Genomic DNA, 21,360 nt, shown 5'->3' on the forward strand with positions numbered 1-21,360 from the left:
AACAGGCCTCCAGCAGGGAAGGGCAGGCTTCCAGTCAAAGGGCTAGTGAGAGAGCTGGGGAAGCCACTAGGAGAGGGTTCATCAAAGCTGCCTCAAGAGAGCCTTGCTCTACCTAGCCCAACTATGAGGAAGTATCCAGCAGTCAGCTCAGTTCTTTGCATCTTGTAATAAATGCAGGGTAGATGTATCCAGGATGCTACACATGGTTATTCTAAACCAGGAAACAAAAACCACAAGGCTGATGGCAAACATAAAGACTTCAAGTGTGCCCAACAGTGCAACACCATCCGTCATCTGCACTTGTGTATTCCTATTTAGTGCTGGAAACTCACTGTGCTGATCCATCCCGAGCTTGTAGACTCAAAGCCCTCTGTGGAGTCCCTGACCTTCCTTGTCTCCATTATGTATTGTTTAGTCATACAGGTTTAATGGTTCACATGAGCACTAGATGTGTCCCTGAGGTCTTGGGAAGGATGTCTCATCTTCAAATCTGCGAAAGGAAATAGAGAATCAGCTAAAAGGCAACGATTTAGATTTCACTGTCATTTTCAGAGATCTGATGGTAAATTCCTTTAGAGACCGCCAAACATAGCACCAGTCTTCTTGTAATGAAGCCTTTAGGGCACACACACACACACACACACACACACACACACACACACACACACGCACGCACACGCACACGCACACGCACAAAACTATAAGTTGTTTTTTGAAGTGTTACTCTCATATAAAATGAAAATAATGTTTAGTCATGCTAGCAAGCATCAAAAACTAGAAGCAATGAAAATAAGCCAAGGATTTAGGGTCCTATCCAAGCTTACTGCTAGCTTGGGTAACTACTTCCTAGATAGAAGGATTAGACATAAAACTGAAGGATGCCTTGAGCATTATTAATGGACCTATGCAAATGAATCTACAGCATACTTTTCTAATCATTAATAATTCAGGAACATATTCTCACATTCACACACAGAAGGAAATTAGCATACAGGATGAATGTGAAATATCTTGTGGTCCAGACCATGTATGGGTGAGATCCTCCCCACCGTGTGTGTGTGTGTGTGTGTGTGTGTGTGTGTGTGTGTTTGTGTTGTTTTTCTTAGTTATCCCCTGCCTTATATTATGGGACTGACTTTCTCAATGAGCCAGGTTAGCCAGTGATTTCTGGGGACCTGCCTGTTTCTGCCTCCCTAGTGCTAGGTCACAGACATGCTTGGCTGTGTCTAGCACCCCTGTCTGAGTTCTGAGGGTCTGATCTGAACTGAGGTCCTGTCACTTAGTAACATGCTTGTTACACCTGCACCATCTCCTCAACTGACTCCTATTTCTAGACCAGTGGTTCTCAACATGGGGGTCACAACCCCTTTGGGACCCAGACGGCCCTTTCGTAGGGATCACATATCACACATCCTGTACTTTGGATATTTTTACATTATGATTCACAACAGTAGCAAAATTAAAATATGAAGCAGCAACAAAAATAATTTTATAAATGCATTTTGACCCAAATGTATATAACTATATACACAATTATATATTATATATTTAGGGATCTCCAGTGAAAACATAAAAATTATCAGTCAAGAAATTATTATATTCATTCCTTTTAAATCTACATAACTTCATTCAGTTCAAGCTTTGTTATTAAAGTGTGTAGAAACTTTGTACCTAGAAGAGTATTCTTGCCTTAGAAGACACTAATATGACAAACACTAATACAAGTTTACTTAACTATAAATATTACTTGCTCACAGGGATAGGGTTACTAACTAGCAGTTAACTAGCAACATCCCCAAATCTATTACCGTGATGCAATTTAGACATTCATAACATTGGTTGCGGTTATAAGGGTATAAATGTGACAATCTATATTGATGACTATTTTTTCATAAACTCCTTTTGAGATTGACATTATTATAAATATTACACATGGTCTTATATTTTGTCAAAATCTTAAGTCGTCTACAATAGAATTATAATTTTAATGATAAATTTGGTAGAAGTCAGTGGTATTAAGTGACTTTGTGTTTCACAGAAATGATAGAATTTAAATAAAAACTTTAGCTTTTTTTCCACTCAAATTCTCTCATTTCAGGAACTCACTTTATCTTTTTGGTGGGCTCAATTTAAAGGAGTGACTCACGATAAATGACCAAACAAACAGATCAATGTAACAGGAAGAAAATAATACTGGAAAAAAAATCTCAATTTTCTTCCTCCTACTAGGGTAGGGGTGTTCATCTCTGCGCTCTCTCTCTCTCTCTCTCTCTCTCTCTCTCTCTCTCTCTCTCTCTCTCTCTCTCTCTGTTTCTGCCTCTCTGTCTGTCTGTCTCTGTCTCTGTCTGTCTTCCCCACGCTGGAGTGTATGTGTGTCCCTATCATTGTGAGTTATGCTTACATAACGCTAACACACACACACACACACACACACACACACACACACACACACACACACACTGGTGGTTTTACGAAGTTCAGCCCTATTTTAATGAATTCTGCCTACTTGGGTTATGATTACTCATGCTAACTGCTTCTTTTATGCCACTTGATTGTATAATGAATATGGAACCTGGCTCCAGTTTAGTGAGGTGGCATGTCCCTATTTCAAGCAGCATTTTGCATCTTGAGGAGAGGAAATTAAGGAGCCTATTAGGATTGGCATTTCTATTCCAGTTCCTTAGTCATCTAGTCCGCTTGTCCCTTACTGCCTGTCTTGCCCTAGATATGTGTAGGAGGGTTTGTTTGTTTTTTTTTTTTTTTTTTTTTTTTTTGGCCAGCATAAGTAAAAATTGTGCATTCTTGATACCAGGCTGCAAGTCTAGCTTTTGTTTTCTTTCACACAGGAAGTCACTCTTTGTACAGATGCTCTGAAAATTCCAGCTCCTTCTGCCTACTTCTGGATTCCAGAGCCACTTGGACCCCGTTTCTCACCTGCTTACTCTGCTGTGCTTTTGTGTGTTAGTTTGTTACTTTTAATGTTTCAGGTTCCCAGAGTTGTGTGCCTCCCTCTGACCACGGCTTCACCTTTCCAGTCATGTCTTTTTATGGTTAGCCGGTCACTGCTCTTCCCCTTTGAACAGGAAAAGTCTTCAGCACATCATTTTGTAATACTGTTTTTACTTGAAGTTCTCCAATTTTGTCTGAACTGACTTTTCTCGTTTGCATTTCTACAATAGCTGCTTAAAGTGAAGGCTCGAGTGTCCTTCTCTACTTCTCTAAATACAGCAGGAGTTTGCATCTTTGGAGTTTAGCCTAAGAAATTGTATCTCTCCCCACCAGAGCCTTCTATTTATAAACTAGTGCTGTTCTGCAAGAGATGCCCTGCATAAATTATTCATTTCTTTTTGGTTTGAGTTGGTTCACAAGGCTAATTCAACCAAGAGTATATTAAATATAACTTTACCATGCTACATTTTTCATATTCATATATGAGAATTTATATGAATTTCTCATATACATACATACATACATATATATGCATACTTGTATACACATACACAAACACATACATACCTTGATTTTAATTTCTTTTCAGTCTCCAGAAACTCACAGAGCAAAATCAAAGATCCTTATTTTTCCTGATTTCCTTTCTGATTCCGTTTTGAATCACTTAGCTTGATGATGTCTATAGGCATTTGACTATTGAAAGAGGAGAGGATTACAAGTAAAAACTCTGTAAATCTCTCTGATTTGTGTGTGTGTTTCTCTGTGTGTCTGTGTATCTATATGTTTCAGTGTGTGTCTGTGTGTCTGTGTTGATGTGTGTCTGGGTCTGTTTGTGTGTCTGTGTGTCTTTATGTTTATGTGTGTGTCTGTGTATGTCTGTGTGTCTGTGTGTGTATGTATCTGTGTGTTTCTGTATGTATATGTGTATTTGTGTGTCTGTTTCTGTACATGTGTCTGTGCGTCTGTCTATGAGTGAGTCTGTATCTATGTATGTGTTTGTTTTGGTGTGTGTCTGGGTCTGTATGTGTGTCTCTGTGTGTCTCTATGTCTATGTGTATGTCTGTATATGTCTGTGTGTCTATGTATGTGTGTATCTATGTGTGACTATCTGTATCTGTATACATGTCTCTGTGTGTGTCTATGAATGAGTCTGTGTCTATGTGTGTATCTGTGTCTGTGTATCTACGTGTGTGTCTATGTGACTGTGTTTGCTTGAATGTGTGAATACATTCACCAGAAGAGGACATCTGATCACTTAGAGCTAGAATTATAGGAATTCAAGAATCACCAGACATGGGTGCTAGGATATAAATTCTGGTCCTTAGAACAGAGCATCATATTATCTTAACTGCAGAGAGATTTCTAGTCAACAAATTTTGTAGTTTTTAAATTGTCAATAACTGTCTAGAAAGCTTCTCATCAATTACAAATTTATTGTGATCAATTATACCCAAAAGTACTGTTATTTTCTAGTTATTGAACATGTTTGACAATATTTGAATACAAAGATCTCTTCGCATATTTCATTGGAGATCTAGTATTCCTGAAAATTGCTGAAGTTGGCCATGGGGCTCACACTCTGTAGCCCAGCAGAAACCATGTGGCCACTATAAATGTCATGATGATGTTACAGAGAGCTGGCAAGACTTGAGTGTGCTTTTATGGGTCTCCTTTGTTGGTGGCAACTTCCATGGTAAAAATTATTAGGAACACAGTGTTTGTCTTTATTCTTCTTGTAAATGTGTACTGTGAGCAGACACTGTGAGTTTATATAAGGTGTCAGGAGGGCAGGAAGGATTATTCGTCCCCATCCAACAGCAGCCTAGGAAAGAAAATAAATAAATCAGCAGTGAACTTTAAAATCTGTAACACTTTTTTGAACATCTTTACCTCTGTGTAAGTCCCTTTGACTTGAAGCTTACTTAATTTTAATTCTTTACTTTCAAAATGGAGATATAGGATGGAGGGTTTGTTTTTTTGTTTTTTTGTTTTTTGTTTTTTTGTTTTGTTTTTTTTTTGTCTTTGCTTCTACAACAAAGTGAATTTTGTCACCATAACAACCAAACCAATGAAAGTCTTATTGAATTATAAAATGAATGTAGTTCTTACTGAAAAGAGATGCTTTTTATGTGTCTTATGAGAGAATAAAATATGTTCGAAGTGAATAATTGGAGCGTGTTCGGATGTTACAAATGTTAGATTAGATACTAGCTCAAACACTGAAAAGCCCTAGATCACAAGCCCAGTGCTGACTGATGTGGTCACATTACAATCCACCACTGGGCTGGCATTGCTACAGTCCGTTACATGTGGTGTCTCATGAAAATGTGACGGCAACAGTTTCTGCCCTGATGCATTGAAGCTTTCCAGTGTTGTCATTTTACAAAGAATACATAAATGTACATGAAAGCACATGCATTCATGTCTAGAGAGAAACTTGTTTGCTACCTATAGCTAGCTCTGGGCAACTGCATGGTACATCCAGGTCTAACTGTGCCTATATTGAATCTGTAGACTGCTGTTTGTAAGATGGCCATTTTTTGTGGTATTAATCCTGCCAATCCACAAACGTGGTGGAACTTTTCCATCTTCTGATATTTTCTGCAAGTTTTCCTTTACTATCTTAAAATTTATCATCATGCACTTGCTTGGTTATCATTATCCCCAAGATATTTTATATTATTTGAGGCTATGCCAATGGTGTTATTTCCCTGATTTCTTTCTCACTCCGTTTGTCATTTGTCTATAGGAGGGTTACTGATTTTCCCTGGTTAATTTTGTATTCAGCCACTTAAGTTGTTGATATTCTTGGCCAAATTCTTCATTCAGTTTTGGACCATTAGGTTAGTCTTTTGGTTTGGAGACTAACATAAAGAATGGGAAAGGATCAATAGGATCCTATGGATCAAGAATCCAAGACAGAATCTGAATAAAATGAAGAGGAAAGAAAGACTCAATCCCAAACAGGCCTCTGTGGAGTGGTAGACATGATCACACACATCCCACCCCCAATTCCTCTCTGTCTAGCCTGTGAGAAGGCTCAGAACATTCTCATAAGAAAGGTATGGCAGTTGCTGACTCTGTATAGAGCCCAATGGAAGGGAGACTACTGTCCTCTTAGGAGTCATGGAGATTAAGCTGACAGTAAAATCAGGACTTGTCTGCAACACCTTTGAACAGAAATATCCCAACAATATTGGTAAATGCAGGAAAATAGATTAGAACAGAAGGATGTCATGTCTTGACACAGTTCTGAGTCATTTCTCTGGTGTCCTCTTTGGATGCTGAAGGCTGGCAATCTGGGTTGTCAAGTGCAAGGTTTCTCCATGTGTTTTCTTGACTTTTTGGGAGAAGAATCTCACAGGACAGCTCACCTGTCTCCTTGTCCTTCTCAGCCCTACTTCACAGTTGTTATATAATCATACGGCAATTGTTTAAAATGTTTCTATATATGTTTTTGGAAATATTAGCATGCAGTTACAAGAAAGACAATTACATTTCTAATGAATTATATCAACTTCTCTTTCAGAAATTGATGAGAAGAGGGTGACCAACACACAAGAAGTAAGTTTCCCTATGTTTTGTGTACATGTGTTAAAACACAACTGTGGTAATATCACAGTGTTTTTGTTCTTTCCTCTTATTCTGAGGATCCAACCCAGAGTCTCACACATAGTCTTGACCCACCATAGTCTTTGTAACAGAATTCTTTGGCACTAGTCTACATCAGTATTAACTGGGTGGGTGATGATGACATAGATAACACAAATGAACCTCCTAAATGAAGCTAGAGATAGTACTTACGTTGCTTTTCCTGAATGGGCAGTAAAGCAGTCTAAGGAAAAGCCCTGCCTTTCTCTGAAACTCTAAGCAATGCAAAAATGTCTAAGCTGAAACCTCAATTTTGGTGGTGAGACTTGTAACCCATAGTTTTAATTTCCTCAGTGTTTATATGTGAACATGATAGGCAGGCCTAGGCTACAGGAGATTCAGGAGTAAAGAGATGGAGGTAGTGCCAGGCACATCTTACAAGGTCTTTAGCTCTTTAGAGCCCAAGTCAGCCCTTAGGGATTTCCATCATCACCACATCTAGAAGCACAGCAGGCTCCAGGCAGGTACGGTGTTGGAAGAGCTGAGAGTTCTACATCTTGTTCTGAAGGCACACCGAACACTGACATCCTGAGGCAACTAAGAGGAAGCTCTCTCAGAGCCTACGGCTACAGGGACACACTTCTTCCAACAAGGCCACACCTCCAAATAGTGCCACTCCCTGGGCCAAGCATATTCAAACTACCAGTGTCCCATAGCTGACGTCCCTAAAATGAGTTCCTTTGGAGCCTTGGTAACCAGAACTTGTGGGCTAAACAAATAACATGCTCAAATAAAAATTCAGTGCCAGTCTGAACCTTGTACAGCTCTCAACTTTTTCATGTCTATATGCAGGTAGAATTCAGATAGAAAGTTGGAGGCAGGTGAGACTTAGGGATCTGCTAGACTACATAAAATATAAAGAATTATATAGCTCCAGTAATGGGACAAAGAGAGAATGAATAGGCTGTGGATATAAATAGTTTTCATGATCATGAGTAAGCATACGGCACCCAAAGAAGAAATTCTAGAAATTGCAACCAACCAAATAGGATTTTGCACAGTTTTAAACAATTTACCGAGACAGTCAGTGCAAAATGGCTTTGGAAACTAAGCACTTATGTGAAGCAGGTTTCATTATGTTTCACCTATACCCTACGAAGAGACAACATGACCTCTCTGTAGAGTTAACTTTCTACATATCTTAGAGTGTGTATATGGGGGAAAATGCATGAAATCCCAGAGGTAGTGACTGCTAATCAAGATCAGCCTGACATGACTAAAACAAGAATGGTACCTCAGAATCATCAATCACCCATACAGTTAGTGTCAATGCAGACTGCTACCAAAGCACTGGTGTGTGAGACCCTGGGTTTCATCCTCAGTAAAAGGAGAGAAACGATCTCTTCTGCAACTTGCTCAGAGACCAAGCATTTGTCAAGTATCTGTTTCAATTTTCTTACCTTTACTTTTCGATAGATTTATTTTGCATCAGTAAAGAATAAATACCATCTGGATGATGATTTCAAGAACAATTTAGCTTGCACAAACAAGTTAAAACATCAAAAAATAATTTCTATTTTCCTTAAAATTCTATACCTCAGATTCCTTCTTATATGAATAGAAACATAACCCCTCATTTATATGTTGTAACTTTTTTATACTTCAGTTTTGCTCAGCAAAGATCACTTCAAACACCAGAACTCATTAATTAGGACCCTTTTCATTCATCACATTAAAGTATAATTTAATATGCATTTTTTTAACTTTTCCTTTTGACACAAACTCTCAAGTAGCCCAGGCTGAGCTCAGTGTCACTAAATGGTAGTGGCTGGCCTTGAACTTCTGACCCTCCTTCTTCCATTTCTCTAGTAGTAGGATTACAGACATATACAGCTCTATGCTATCTTATGATATGATGGAGTTCAAATACAAGGCTTCATGTATGCTAGGCAACACTCCATCCTTCTCCTTTCTATAAACACATTGCTAAAAAGAAGTCACTTGGACACAATCTGATTGATGAATGAACTATATTAATAATGAGAATAATTATTCATAATATAGAGATGATTCCACATGATCATAGAATGGTGGTTTTGATCCTAAAGTGTGTTCTTATTTTTATCCTTTTAAAAGTAAAACTTGATCTGGGATATTTAGGTGACAATGCTGTAGAGCAGTTTTGATAAGAAAAGACTTAGTTTTTGGACAAACAAAAGCATATGACTTTACCTTATCATTCTGAATAAAAGCAGGGTTTAGATTGAATGTGGCTAATTAAGATCGCTTTTATGAATGAAGAACTCAAAATTTTCCTTTGCTACCCTCATTAATTATAGAGGCAGATAACATGTGCATATATGTATACATTATATATGTCATATATACATATCACTGACATATTTTTGAAATAACCTTGTATCAGAACTCATATAATTTTTACAATTTAATTAATATCCTTTTATTTTCTTTAAATAAACTAATCTGGAGTCAAGCAATTTGGCTTAATAGGTTAAGGCACTTGCCACCAAGTCTGACACCTCAACTTTGATCTCCAGGACCTCCATTGCAGAAGGAAACAAGCAACCCTACAAATTGTCCTCCGACCTACACACACGCACCATGAGATGTGTACACCCACAAGTATACACACAGCAAACAAATGGGTGTAATAAAACCACGTACACTGTGAAACTAATGTTAATAATGAAATGTTTAAAAGAATTAGAAATCACCATACATGTGAATTTTATGATGGAAGACTCCCTTTGGTTCATGTAGCGTAGAGGTCTGTGACGTCACTGAGCGTGTCCATAAGTGATTACAGCTACAGCACTACGTCTCGACAGGGAGACCTCACAAAGCCCTTTGAGATTCAGTGCAGTTTTGTCTGCTTCACAGGTCTGACAGCATTGTACTTGTAATGCATGTCTAATGCTTTCCATTTCCTTGTCCACAGTCCCAGAATGCATCCCCTAAGCAAAGGAAGCAGAGTGTGTACACGCCACCGGCTATGAAAGGTACTGCTAGGTATCACTCGGGTGTTCTGAGCAATGGCTGTCAGGACTGGCAGGCCATTTGTCTGCTGATCATGTATGCTTGTCTCAGCTGTGCTTCTAGCAACAGGGTGGAGGTGGGGAAGATTTTACCTCTCTGAAGCTCCGTTTCGTTGTGGGTGAAATAGGCGGCTGAAGAATTGGTAACTTCAGAGTTTCAGAACCTTAGAATGGGAGGAAAGAAATCAATTTTCAAAATAACGACTTTTTCTTTTATCTTTATTTATATTTTTCCTTTGAAAGAATTCTTCCCAAACCTCTGATTGTTCTTGTTGATTGGCACATGATTACTAGTTTGTTTTCCCCCTTAAGTTAAGGAAAGCAGAAGAGTTGGGCTAGGTGGAGATGTCGTGTCAAGCATGTCTCGCTGCTTCAAGTCAGAAGCAGATCTACTGAACCCAGTCGAGCACCAGTTTGCTGTACTTCTAGCAGCTGCCCAGATCACATCAGAGAATGCTGGCTCAGAGGCTGGCATCGCCCCAGAACTTCTCCTCAAAATTAGAACTGCCAAGTAACATTTAAGTGTATCAGGATTTTGACAAATACTAGTTCCAGGAAAGGCTCCTTTTCTTTTTCACACAAAAATGTTCCTGACACAAGGCAGCGACTGCTGTTCAGGCCAGCACCCCCCATTCCAGTTTGGCTGCCTGGCTGTTGGCGCAGGGTCCGTCACGCTGCCCTCCAGCTCTGACTCAGTGTGGAAGAAGCCAGTGGGGAAGCTTAGAGGTCTAAACCGGAGCTAGCGCTTCCACTTTTTATTCCTTTTTGCAGGGAGGTGGGATACAAATGGATCCATAGCTACTTTCAGTAAACTTCTGTCCTGTGCAGTCATAAAAGGCTGCGTGTGTAGAAAGAAGAGTAAATGATGCTTTCGTCTGCGTTGTAGTTTATCCCAAGACGATTGTTAAGTTCCTGGTATCACTGTCTAAAGATCAGTGTAGGGTTTATAGTTCTTCGTCGTGAGTGATTAGGATTTCTCAAGACGCATCAGTTTGGGCATGAAAAGACGACAATGAAGATGTGCAGTGGCTCAATTATTTCCTCTGTTCTATTTTGGGTTAGCTTAAGCTAAATAAAGTAGTACTGTCCTGGTGTCCTCAGAGAATAACTATATTATTTTGAAAGGAAAATCTTAAACTCAAAGGCCTAAGGGGCCACGGTGCTCGTTATTTTTAGCTCTCAGATATCCTAAGAATGTGGGACTCTAGCACTCAGAGAAGCTGCTTCTATCGAAGCATCTTTTAGTATAACTCCATCCTGCAGGGTCGAGAGATGGTTCAGCATCTGCAGCAATGAGTTCCGGCCTTAAGGGAGTGTAGGCATTTGTTCAAGGAGGCCTCAGGTATCGACACGAATCAGTTAGGGAATGTCTATGTCACTTTTCAGCGTACGATAAAAGTAAAAACCAAATCGGAATGATTTTCTCAGTCTAGTATCTGTTCCTGGAAACCAGTTTAACCAATGGTAACATATGGCCTCTTGTGAGCACAATGAGGAGATTTAAGCATGTTAAAGATGGCTGGACAAAGAGAGTGTTATTGAGACGCTAAACATGTTAATACGACTGCCCCAAATGAAGGTTCTTCAGACTGCAGTGGAATGTTGCAGTGAGTGTCGACTGGTTTGCTGAGAGTGCAAAGCACCAACAGGGACAATCAACATGAGCGAAGAAAAACAAAACAAAACAAAATGTGTCCTGAGGCGGTCTACAGTGAGGGAAAGTCTACAGCTTCCTGAAGGAGCCAGTGACTAACTGGCTAGAAAAACAAAGAAGGCAGAGCCTAGCTTCTTTTGTTTGAGGAGTTACAGGGTAAGGAGACAAGGTAGAAAGGAATGAACTTCACCCTACTCCTGCCTCCCACTAACCTACGGAGTATTTTCATTTTTCCTTTCTTTTGAAATTACTGTAGTATAGACAGTAGGCTTAGAAAAAGCATACTGCTGTGTCCTGTTTGTGTCAGGGGAAAATGCAAAAGGGCAAGACATGAAGCAGAGCCTAGAATGCTGTTTGACCAGGCACAGTGTCTGGAGGGCGGTGTTGATGACCCCCAAGATCTCCAGTTGGCCACTAACTACTAAATTTCTTCACTCGGATGCTATGGGCCTTTATAAACTTAATATGTCCGAACCAAACCTATAAAACTCTTCTCTGGTTTTCTCGATCTTGGTAAACTGTCCCTAGCTGTTCAGATAATTGTTCTACATGGGTCAAGGAGAAGAGTTGGGTAGGTAAGGAAGCAGGGTTGGGTCCAGCAGAGTTGGAGGTGTGGGGATGACGATGGCCAGTACTCCACTGGACTGTGTGAAGTTACCTAGCTTCTTTCTGGGCACTCCAACTGCTAGGAAGGCCCTTTCAAGTGTGTATTTACGACCTGTGTTGTTACTGCTCTTCTCAACTTTGCTACTTCCTACACCAAAATTCAATGTTAGACACGTAAATATTTCAAGACTTCTTTCAGGTCTGTATCCCACCTTGTTGTCAAACACACCTGCCATTTTGTTTCTTTACACACATTCTCGATTTCCTAATAGTTTCCATTGTATCTAAATACATCTTTTAAAATCAACCTAATATTTCAAGTGAGGACAGACCAGAAGACAAAGAGGCAGCTATGTCTGAAATTTCCTTCATGCCCCCAAACTTAATTTCTTGATACAACCTCCACCTGATTAGCTTTTGCAGGCACTTATGTGCGTGTCTCGACAAATAGTAAGCTGGCCATGAATCTAAAATTTCTGATCCTTGGTCTTGTACTGATTTCCATATTCACCAAAAAATTCTTATTGTCAACTATGTCTTTTTTTTCTCCAGCAAAATGGAAGTCAGAACTGTCATTTCAATAAGATTTTCTGTCTTTAGAGTCAGGCTGTTAGACTAACATAGCATAGATTGTCCTGATTCCACCTTTCACTTTGATTTCGATTATCTCAGGGATGAGCCATCCACACAGAAAATAAATTTATCTCTCATATTCTTAATCCAAGTCCATTACAAATCTATCAAACAGAGCAAACTGCAGACAGCAAGAGTACCCTGGAGCACATGTGTCTCCCTCTGGTTGACACTCATTTTGATTGCCACAATTTAACAATTATTTACCAGGCATGATAGTATTTTATCCCTTCAAATCAGAAGTCCTCAATCACTGTTCTCTGACAGGTTGTTGTGTTTTAGATATCCTGTGCCACAGTTTTTATAACCATAGGGGCCAATCATAAATTTAAGATGTATATTTTTCTTAAAAATGACAGAAGTTGGCATTTTCATCAGAAGTGCTTCTTTCCCCTCACCCTGTAATCTAGTGCTGTAATCAGATAAGTAGAAAGTTTTGATAATTATAATCAAATGGATAGCTGATGACTAGAGATCCCTGTGCACTTTCCTAGTATTTATTTATGTGGTGGGCAGCCTGCAATTTACAAAACAGCCAATTAAATTATTGTTGGGTTGCTTGAATCTTGTTTTCGGAAAAGCAAAGTGAATTTGAATCCTGGCACAGGAAATGCTTATTTCCACCGTGTGTGTGTGTGTGTGTGTGTGTGTGTGTGTGTGTGTGTGTTCTACTGGAATTCAAATATGTTCAACTGCAAAGTGGGTGCTATTGATTTAAGTGGAAACTTGAACATTAAACAGAGGAGCAGATAGAAAATCCACTTAATGTGACAAAGCCCATTAGTATTATATTTCTCTTCTTAATGTAAGTAACTTATATGTTTCATTTACATCTTCTTCTCATTCTTTCTAATTTCTTATAAAAGAAAGTTTCAGTTGCTTCAGTGTCCTATAATTGTTCTTCTCAGCGGATGTATCGTGCAGACCTTCAGATCTATAAGGCATTATAGCCCCTAAGCTTTTAGTTTATTTCCTCCCAAGATAGATGTAATCATAAATATTTAATCTTAATTTAGCCTCCTCTCACAAATAGCAATAAATGAAAATAAAAAACAACTCGGTGTAGGAACTGAATGCCCTAGTAGGAAAGGCTAAAATAGTTTTAAAAGGTGGGGCCAAAGATGTAGCAAGGGGTATGAAGTATTACTGAAGGATGATCCATCAGGGGACATTGCTTGTACTGATTTCAGAGAGCCCGACAACAAACACACAGATTTGAGTGATAACCATCAGGATTGGTAGATGAACATCTACACTTGTGATCTGGGTAATCTTCAGAAAATCAGGGTCAATCTTTTTGCCTCCTCTCATCGCCATGAATTGCTAGGGAAACTGAAGCAAAAGGAGAATTGGTAATACCTAAAATAGGCAAATCATACGTGGGTTCATTTTTAGGATTTACTTGGACCCTTAATGGAGAGTGAAGTGCAACCATATCCATTTCCATCAAAGTCTTGAGTTCAGCAGTGAGGTTATAGGAAAAGCATAGCCGTGAATGGAAAGGCTGGAGAAAGGATGAAGACCCACTGCACATTTAGCCTTGCCCAGTGGATATGAAGTCAGCTCTAAGGGTGCCGGGTCCTACACAGCATGAGCTCAAGAGTGACTATGCTTTGATTTAGTTCAGCTACAGCCAAGTTTAGAAAGTTTTCTCTGACATTCTGGTTCCTTTTCCACACAATCTGGTTCTAGCATCACTTCACCCAGTTGCTCCTCACAAATGCTATGTCCACTCTTCCCAGTTGAACCAATCCGGTGATTATATATATATATATATATATATATATATATATATATATATACACACACATGTATGTATATATGTGTACGTATGTATATATCCAACAGAAGGCAATGATTATATTGTGACTCAGCAGGTTCTCAAAAGGAAGCAGTCAGCACCACACCCCTCTGCCTTTACTAAGTACTGCACAGTCACTGAAGGCAAAGAGATGGGGCAGGGCATTTGAGCTGCTTACCAGGCCTTCTCCACCCAACCATCCCTTTCGAACTTTTCTGACTCTCTGCAGCTTTTCTGTAGGTACTTATCACATCTGCTGTTCTAAATCTTGCTCATTCCCACCCCCTTCTGTGCTGGTTCAGTTTATTTACTATTCAGGGTGGGGTTTGCTTGTTCAACTCAAGATTTCTAGGTAGCAAGGCACATTCTAAATATACACAAATCTTGGTCCTTTTTAAAAGCTATGCTTCTATTTCTAGACCCACTTCCTCCAGTGCTCTTTAATTACTTCCTCTGAGTCTTAAGTTTATCTTCCCTCATATCTTTAAAAATGGTGGGTGGAATCAGGCTGGGAAGAATGTTCCCTTCTCAGAAGTCAAGTGGATGCACCCCCCCCTTTTTTTTATTCTTTCTAAGATCAACACAGAGAGAAAATGGAGCAAAGGAAAGGCACACAAAAAGACTTCTCTTGTTATGTAGTACTGCCTTAGGATTGCAACATGGGATCAGCAATTTCATCAACCTCATGCCACTTAAAGATTTGAAAGTGACACCATCATTTATCAATATAGTCTCACTTAATTGTCTTAATGCAGTTACCTGTGTTTAAATTAGTCTCCTTATATTTACAGGCCATTCAAATGAATAGCTTTCAATTTTACAAACGACTTGCTGTCTCAGAGGTGTGTGGGTGATGGGGGTTGGAGGAGATGAGTTTCTATATTTGGTTTGGGTGGCTAAATCAAAACCAGCATGTTCAGATCTTTCTCAAATACACAAATGGTTGTACTTAATTGGGTAACTCCCTGTACCACATTTTTAAAAATCACATCTGAGCCCTGCTTTGCGCTCTGCACTCAAGTGCTATGGCTGGGAAGCTGAGAAAGTTAATCCCAACTGTGCAGAAGGCTGTGTGCAGAAGCAAGCCACAGTTAAACTGAGCACAGCACAGCAACTCCTTCAGTAGAGATGTAAGCAAATTCATCAGGGGACGTGGACAGATCCAAGTATGACCCGGTGGGCAGGAAGTAAGACCACTATGGAGTCTCAGACTCCCAGTCATATTTACATATGCCGTGGAAGTAAAACAGAAGTGGCCATGGAAAATTGGAGCCATCGTTGACCATCTGTTCATGGAAACATGAGAAGCATTTATGATTACATTGTCTCAGGCACAGTTAAATCCTGCAAGACTTGTCATTGGAATCAAAAGACCCAGCCCTGGTTCTGGTGCTTCAAATTATTGGTCATGGCCACTCATCTTGACACATCTGTATAATGGAAGGGCAGAAGCTAAAGACAGAGGACAGAGAAGAGAAACTTAATGGATGTGGTAGACTCTGAAGAAAAGATAAAGGAGGTGAATGTCAGACTGTGAAGCATTGTTGAAATTTCACAAATAGGGAACCAAAGGGGATGTAGAATCTGCAAAGGCAGCAGAGCACATCAGTGATCTCATTGACTGTTGTCACACTTTCAGTCCTGAAGAGGGTTCTGGGAAAGGCTCTTCCAGCAGCTGTCTCTGTACTGAGCAGGCTGGTTTCCATGAGGAGTTCTCCTGTGGCATGTGATCTCTTCATGGCATGTCTGTCCTGCAAGGCTCACTGTTGTTAATGGTAGTTCTAGTTTTTTGCTATGAAGATATCTATTAATCCTGCCATGCCTGGAATCCAAGGAACTCAGAACACAGTGACTCTAGAGATGCGATAAAGCCAGAAGGAGACAAAATGAACTTCACCAGGCCACTGGGTATCCATCTTTGTACTGCCCAGCTGTTCTTGACACTAGGAAATGTGTAAGTAACTTCCGTTAACAGGCTTGTCCAGACCTCACCTTTTAGCGAACTGGGACATCTGTACGCATTTGAATCCTTTCGGAAAGTTCCAGTTCATATCTGCCTTTCTTCCTAATATTACTTTTCAGTCAGAAGGATTTCCGCTCAAGTCACACACTAGAAACATGGATTATATATTTTGGAACAGTTTTCGAGTCACAGAACACCTGGGGAGTCCGCACATGTCATTTCCAGGCACTGTATACCTGTCATCGCTGCAGTCTGTTTCATGCACAGCAAATCTTGTTACACTCTGTAAACCAATGTAGGTGTTTGCTTTGTACTTATCTTGGGTTGTTTAATGTTTTGGTTCTGCTCCTGAGAGTTTTTCAGTAATTGGGTTGCATACGGACCGCATTATGTGCAGTTATTATCTCTCTACGTTTTTTTTTTTTTCTTGACCCTGACTTGACAGGTTCTCACTTTTCTTGGTTGGATGACCTTGAACCTTTTGAAAATATTGGTTGATTATTTTTATGGGTTAACTCTGTATTTGGATTTCTCTGGGGATCTTCTCGCGACTACACTGGTAAAGCATCACAGAGATAAAGAGACACTGTCCTTACAGGATGTCAAGGACACACAGTCTCAGCATAGGTTGAGACCTGGCTGAGTCCGGCCTCCTAGGATTCATTTCTTTCCCATTTTCAAGTTCATCCTGATTGCCACAATGAATAGCCAAAGATCTTTATACTTTAATGGAATTTAAAATTCATTTAAATTTTACCTGTATAGGTGCTTTTGGTCTTCATTGCATGCATGCAGTACCACCGAAGCCAGACGAGGGCATTGGATCTCTGGAACTGGAATTCTGAGTGTGAATGTACTGCCATGTGGGGTCTGGGAATTGAACCTTGCTCCTCTGAGCCATCTCTCTGACCCTCTTAATGGGAATCTTTTTTCATAAGACCTTTTCACCCTGGTTTCTGCAAATTACTCAATTTCTTTTAAAGGATAATCTTTGCGATTAGATTAAAACCTAAATTTAATTTAAAAAGGCAATTGTGATATAGTTCTTCCTGTGATAACAATGTTCTCCTCAAACTAAGTTTCCAGCTAATTTTGTCTTTTCCCAGTGCATGCCCTGTGCCCATCTACCCTCTAGACTGATGAACCATACAAATCTCAGTCTTGTTTTAATTCCTCCAGTTATTTCAGAGAAAGGCCCTGGAGTAGATCTTGGCTTCCTGTCACCTGACTAGCCTCCTCAACTGGAACTATTTTGCTTCCTTTCTCTTTCTTCCTCCCACCCCCACCGCTGCAGTGCTAAGCTTCGCTTGATTCTTTGTAAATATACAGAGCTATTGTTCGACTTCTATTGTTTGACTGTTGTTTCTCAGTGCTTTGTTCTCAGCCTCATTCCTGTAGAAGGCTTTTCCCCTTGACTGGATTCTAAGTCCTTTGAATTCTGACACTTTACGACTAGTAATGAATTCCACAGAGGCCTCCGTGTGGTTTCTGTTATTCCCATGAGCTAAGCTGAGTCTCAGGACAGGGACGATGTCAGGTGTATTCTCTTTCATTTTCCATTTGTATTGCAACAGCTCATAATAAATGCCGAATCAGTGGGTAAATAATACAGACTTAAAAAGTATAATAACAGCTTAATGTTGCCCACATTGAAAAAAAACTATCAGTTTGTGTGTCTGTCTCTCTCTCTCTCTCTCTCTCTGTGTGTGTGTGTGTGTGTGTGTGTGTGTGTGTGTGTGTGTGTGTGTGTGTGTGTTTTATTCATTGACTCAATTACTACGGCATGCTGTAAGCATTTATAAAACGACTACTGTCTGCCAGGTCACAGATTAGATGCTGGAGCCGAGATGAGCTAAACGTCATCTCTGTCAACAGAGAAAATGTCAGATGAAAAAGTGAGCTGTATGGAAACTAATTATTGGCTGCCTGAGATGTATTTGGATGGCAGCAGTTGAGGGCAGAGGAGGAAGCACCCACCCCTGCCCACAAAGTCCAGGAGAGGCTCCGCAGGAGAAAGAGACTTCTGTGCCAGAGGCGGGTGAGCAAGCTCTTAAAAGAGAGGAGTGGAGGGTAGACAGCGGGTGGATGATTTGCCAGAACTGGACACAGGCAGACTGTGTTCCACACACTGTGAGCGGCTGAGTGTCTCCTGGGACCTCTACTCAGGGTCTGGGCTGTATTCAGAGGCAGCAGCACGTTCTATTAAAAATGTTTACATAGGATGGAAAAGAATGAGTTTGTAGCATTTCAAACTTGTATACTTTCCTCACATTTCCTCCCTTGGCTCCTTACAATCCTCTGTGCCTGCTCCTCCCAGTCCATTCCTTTCTGCCCTCATGACAATGGCTAGATGGTGCATCGGTAGGTAGACGGATTCCGTGTGTAAGAGAAACTTGTAACGTTTGTCATATGTCCTTCCACTTCCTCAACATGCTCTTCCCACACCCTTTAGGCCCTGGCTCCATCCTCCAGACACATAGATCGTCTTTGCTTGTTCTCTCTCTCTCTCTCTCTCACACACACACACACACACACACACACACACACACACACACACACACACACATATACACCATACCCTATGTAGATACCAACTATGAGAGAAATCTCACACTTTCAGCCAATGTGTGTTCTGCTTCCACCTATATTGTTATTACTATTATTATTATTTATTGTTATGAGGCAAGCTCTCTTACTGAAGCTGAAGCTCACTGAGTTGGCTTCAGGAACCTCCCTGTCCTTCCTTCCCTAGTGCCAGGATTATAGGAGCACAAGGCTGACCCTGGGCTGACCCTGAGTGCTTAATTTAGGGCACCTGTTTGCACCTCTTGGTGGCTGAGCCATCTCTCCAGCTCTCAGATGGACTTTTAAATCTATCGCATCACACAGTCTTGAAAGTGTGGGGCTTTTGGAAAAGGGACATATAAACTATTGCCTTTTCAGCATGACTACTTTCAATAATTATACTTGTCTCAGTTCATCTGCCTGTCCTCAGTACTGTTGTTTGTGGAAAGATGACTAACTACTAGAGCCAACCTGGGTCTTGTTTCCTAAATAGTAGCTGTGACTTGTGAGAAGTTGAACTACCCATCATGTTATCTTCCAAATAAATTAATGGAAATCCACGTCAAAATCTTTTATGATTAAAATCTTCATAATAAATTGAGGACTTGGGTCTTAGTGAGGGCAAATCTAGGATAGGATTACATTCTTGGCAAACGTGTTCTGCTCTATAAAACCTGTCTAAACACGTTCCCTCTTAAAACCTTGATATTCTCATCTAAACTGCAAAATCCAGGCTGATCTCGAAGATAATTTTATGTCCAGTTTTGTTAATTCCTTTCTCAGAGGAGCCTCTTGACTAGAATGTACAGAGGATTTTGAGAGCGTGAAATAGTTATTTTTTTTCTTTCTGGATGTAAACCTGTTTCTCAGCCCGCATTCAATTCTTGAAAGATTATTGGCCTTTAATCTCCAAATACAGCAAAGCTAACTGGGCCATTTGTTGTGAAGGGAACAGGAAAAGACAAGAGTGGACATCAATATTGCTGTCCATCAAGACAAACATATCTCTTATACTTGAGTTCTGCATAGCTCTGGGCTGGGTAGATGACCGGTGGTAAGCAAGATGTTTCAAATTTTGAGGGAAGTTTACAATTGTGATTCTTTTGCTAAGAGATAAAACAGCAAGTACTATAATATCCAAAGGTTACAGTTTCAGGAAAAAGAGTAGGTCACAACACCATACACACACACACACACACACACACACACACACACACACACGTATAGTAAACATCAATCTTACAATCTGGATTCAACATTGAGCCCCCGTTCTCTAATTGGCAGTAGGGGCTGCACTGTACTTGCTTTGCCCTTGGCAGGTAAACCAAGCCTCTCTTCTCCTTTTACTCTTTTCTCAGGTTTGTCTGCACAGCACTCTGGAGTGGTACTGTTTCACCTCATTGCAAAAAGCAAGCTTCAGTGGTTTCATTGACTTTCAACAAATATTCCACTGAGATAACAACTCAAAGACAATTAAGCTTTACATGTAGCAGGAGCTAGAACGTACAGAGGGCTTCGAGAACGCGAACTGGTTATTGTCCTTCTCTTTCTGGATGTAAAGCTCTTGGCCCTCATATTCAATTCTTGAAAGATTATTGGTTCTCCTGGTCCCTAGCAGTTTAGGGGCCAAAGAACAGGAAGTGAGCAGGGCAGCTGTGAGAGCTGGTTTCTGAAAAGGAAAACCTGTCCCAGACTTACTGAAAGCATCCACAGTTTTTACTACATTTTTTTAAAGCAAGAGATTTGGAAGGTTTTTTTTTTCTTTCAGATTTTTAAATGCAACGTGTGATCCAACGTCTTATAAAAGATAGTTCCAATGTCCTTGCACTCTTTTTATTCAATGAGTTTTTTATTTTATTTTATTCGTGTGTCTGTGTGTGTGTGTGTGTGTGTGTGTGTGTGTGTGTGTGTGTGTGTGTGTGCCTGCCTCCCTGCATAGATGCTGGAAACTAAACTTTAGTCCCTTAGAAAAGCAAGACATGACTTTTAACTTCCAGCCCCTCCTTAAGTTCTGTCTTTTCTGAAACTTTACAAGCTTCTCTTGATCCACAGACACTGGGTTAAGATGTGAAATGCAAGCAAAAGCCATCTACAGTTCCACTCATACACTGGTGTTCTAAACAGGTTGAGGACATTAGGAACATGGTAAAAACTCACTGGGCCTACACACCAAAATGTCCTTCATTTCTCTTTACTTCCGTGAGCTGGAGTTTCAGGCACATACCACTACTCCCAGCTTTGAATGTTTCCTCAAAATCATAATAGCCCCTGTTAATGCCTTTGATGTTATTAAACACACAACATATAAAAATCATAACAAGCGATTGGAAGGAAGGAGTCGTGGATGTGCAATTTCCAACACAGATTTTCTTTCATGCTTTGAGTACAGATGTTTAATGAGGTCAACTCACATCTTCTAGTCCTAGCATTACCCCCTTAGGTAATTGCCCCTCTACACAATAAATTAATTAGCACTTGTGAAATCACTTCTTTCAAAAATATTTCCCTATTGATCTTTCACAATTCTGTGTGCCTGTAGCAT

General features: G+C 40.1%; 1 protein-coding gene across 1 annotated transcript in view; it reads left to right on the top strand.

The window, feature by feature from the left end:
* Positions 1 to 21,360, top strand: part of Ppp1r1c (protein phosphatase 1, regulatory (inhibitor) subunit 1C) — a 102,989-nt gene that overhangs the window by 40,207 nt on the left and 41,422 nt on the right. Inside the window, exons 3-4 of the mRNA NM_001109200.2 lie at positions 6,479 to 6,513; positions 9,500 to 9,560. Coding sequence (NP_001102670.1) covers positions 6,479 to 6,513; positions 9,500 to 9,560 — 96 coding nt within the window. The remainder of the gene's footprint in view (positions 1 to 6,478; positions 6,514 to 9,499; positions 9,561 to 21,360) is intronic.

Source organism: Rattus norvegicus, chromosome 3 (genome assembly GCF_036323735.1).
Source record: "Rattus norvegicus strain BN/NHsdMcwi chromosome 3, GRCr8, whole genome shotgun sequence".
Classification (NCBI taxonomy): Eukaryota; Metazoa; Chordata; class Mammalia; order Rodentia; family Muridae; genus Rattus; species Rattus norvegicus.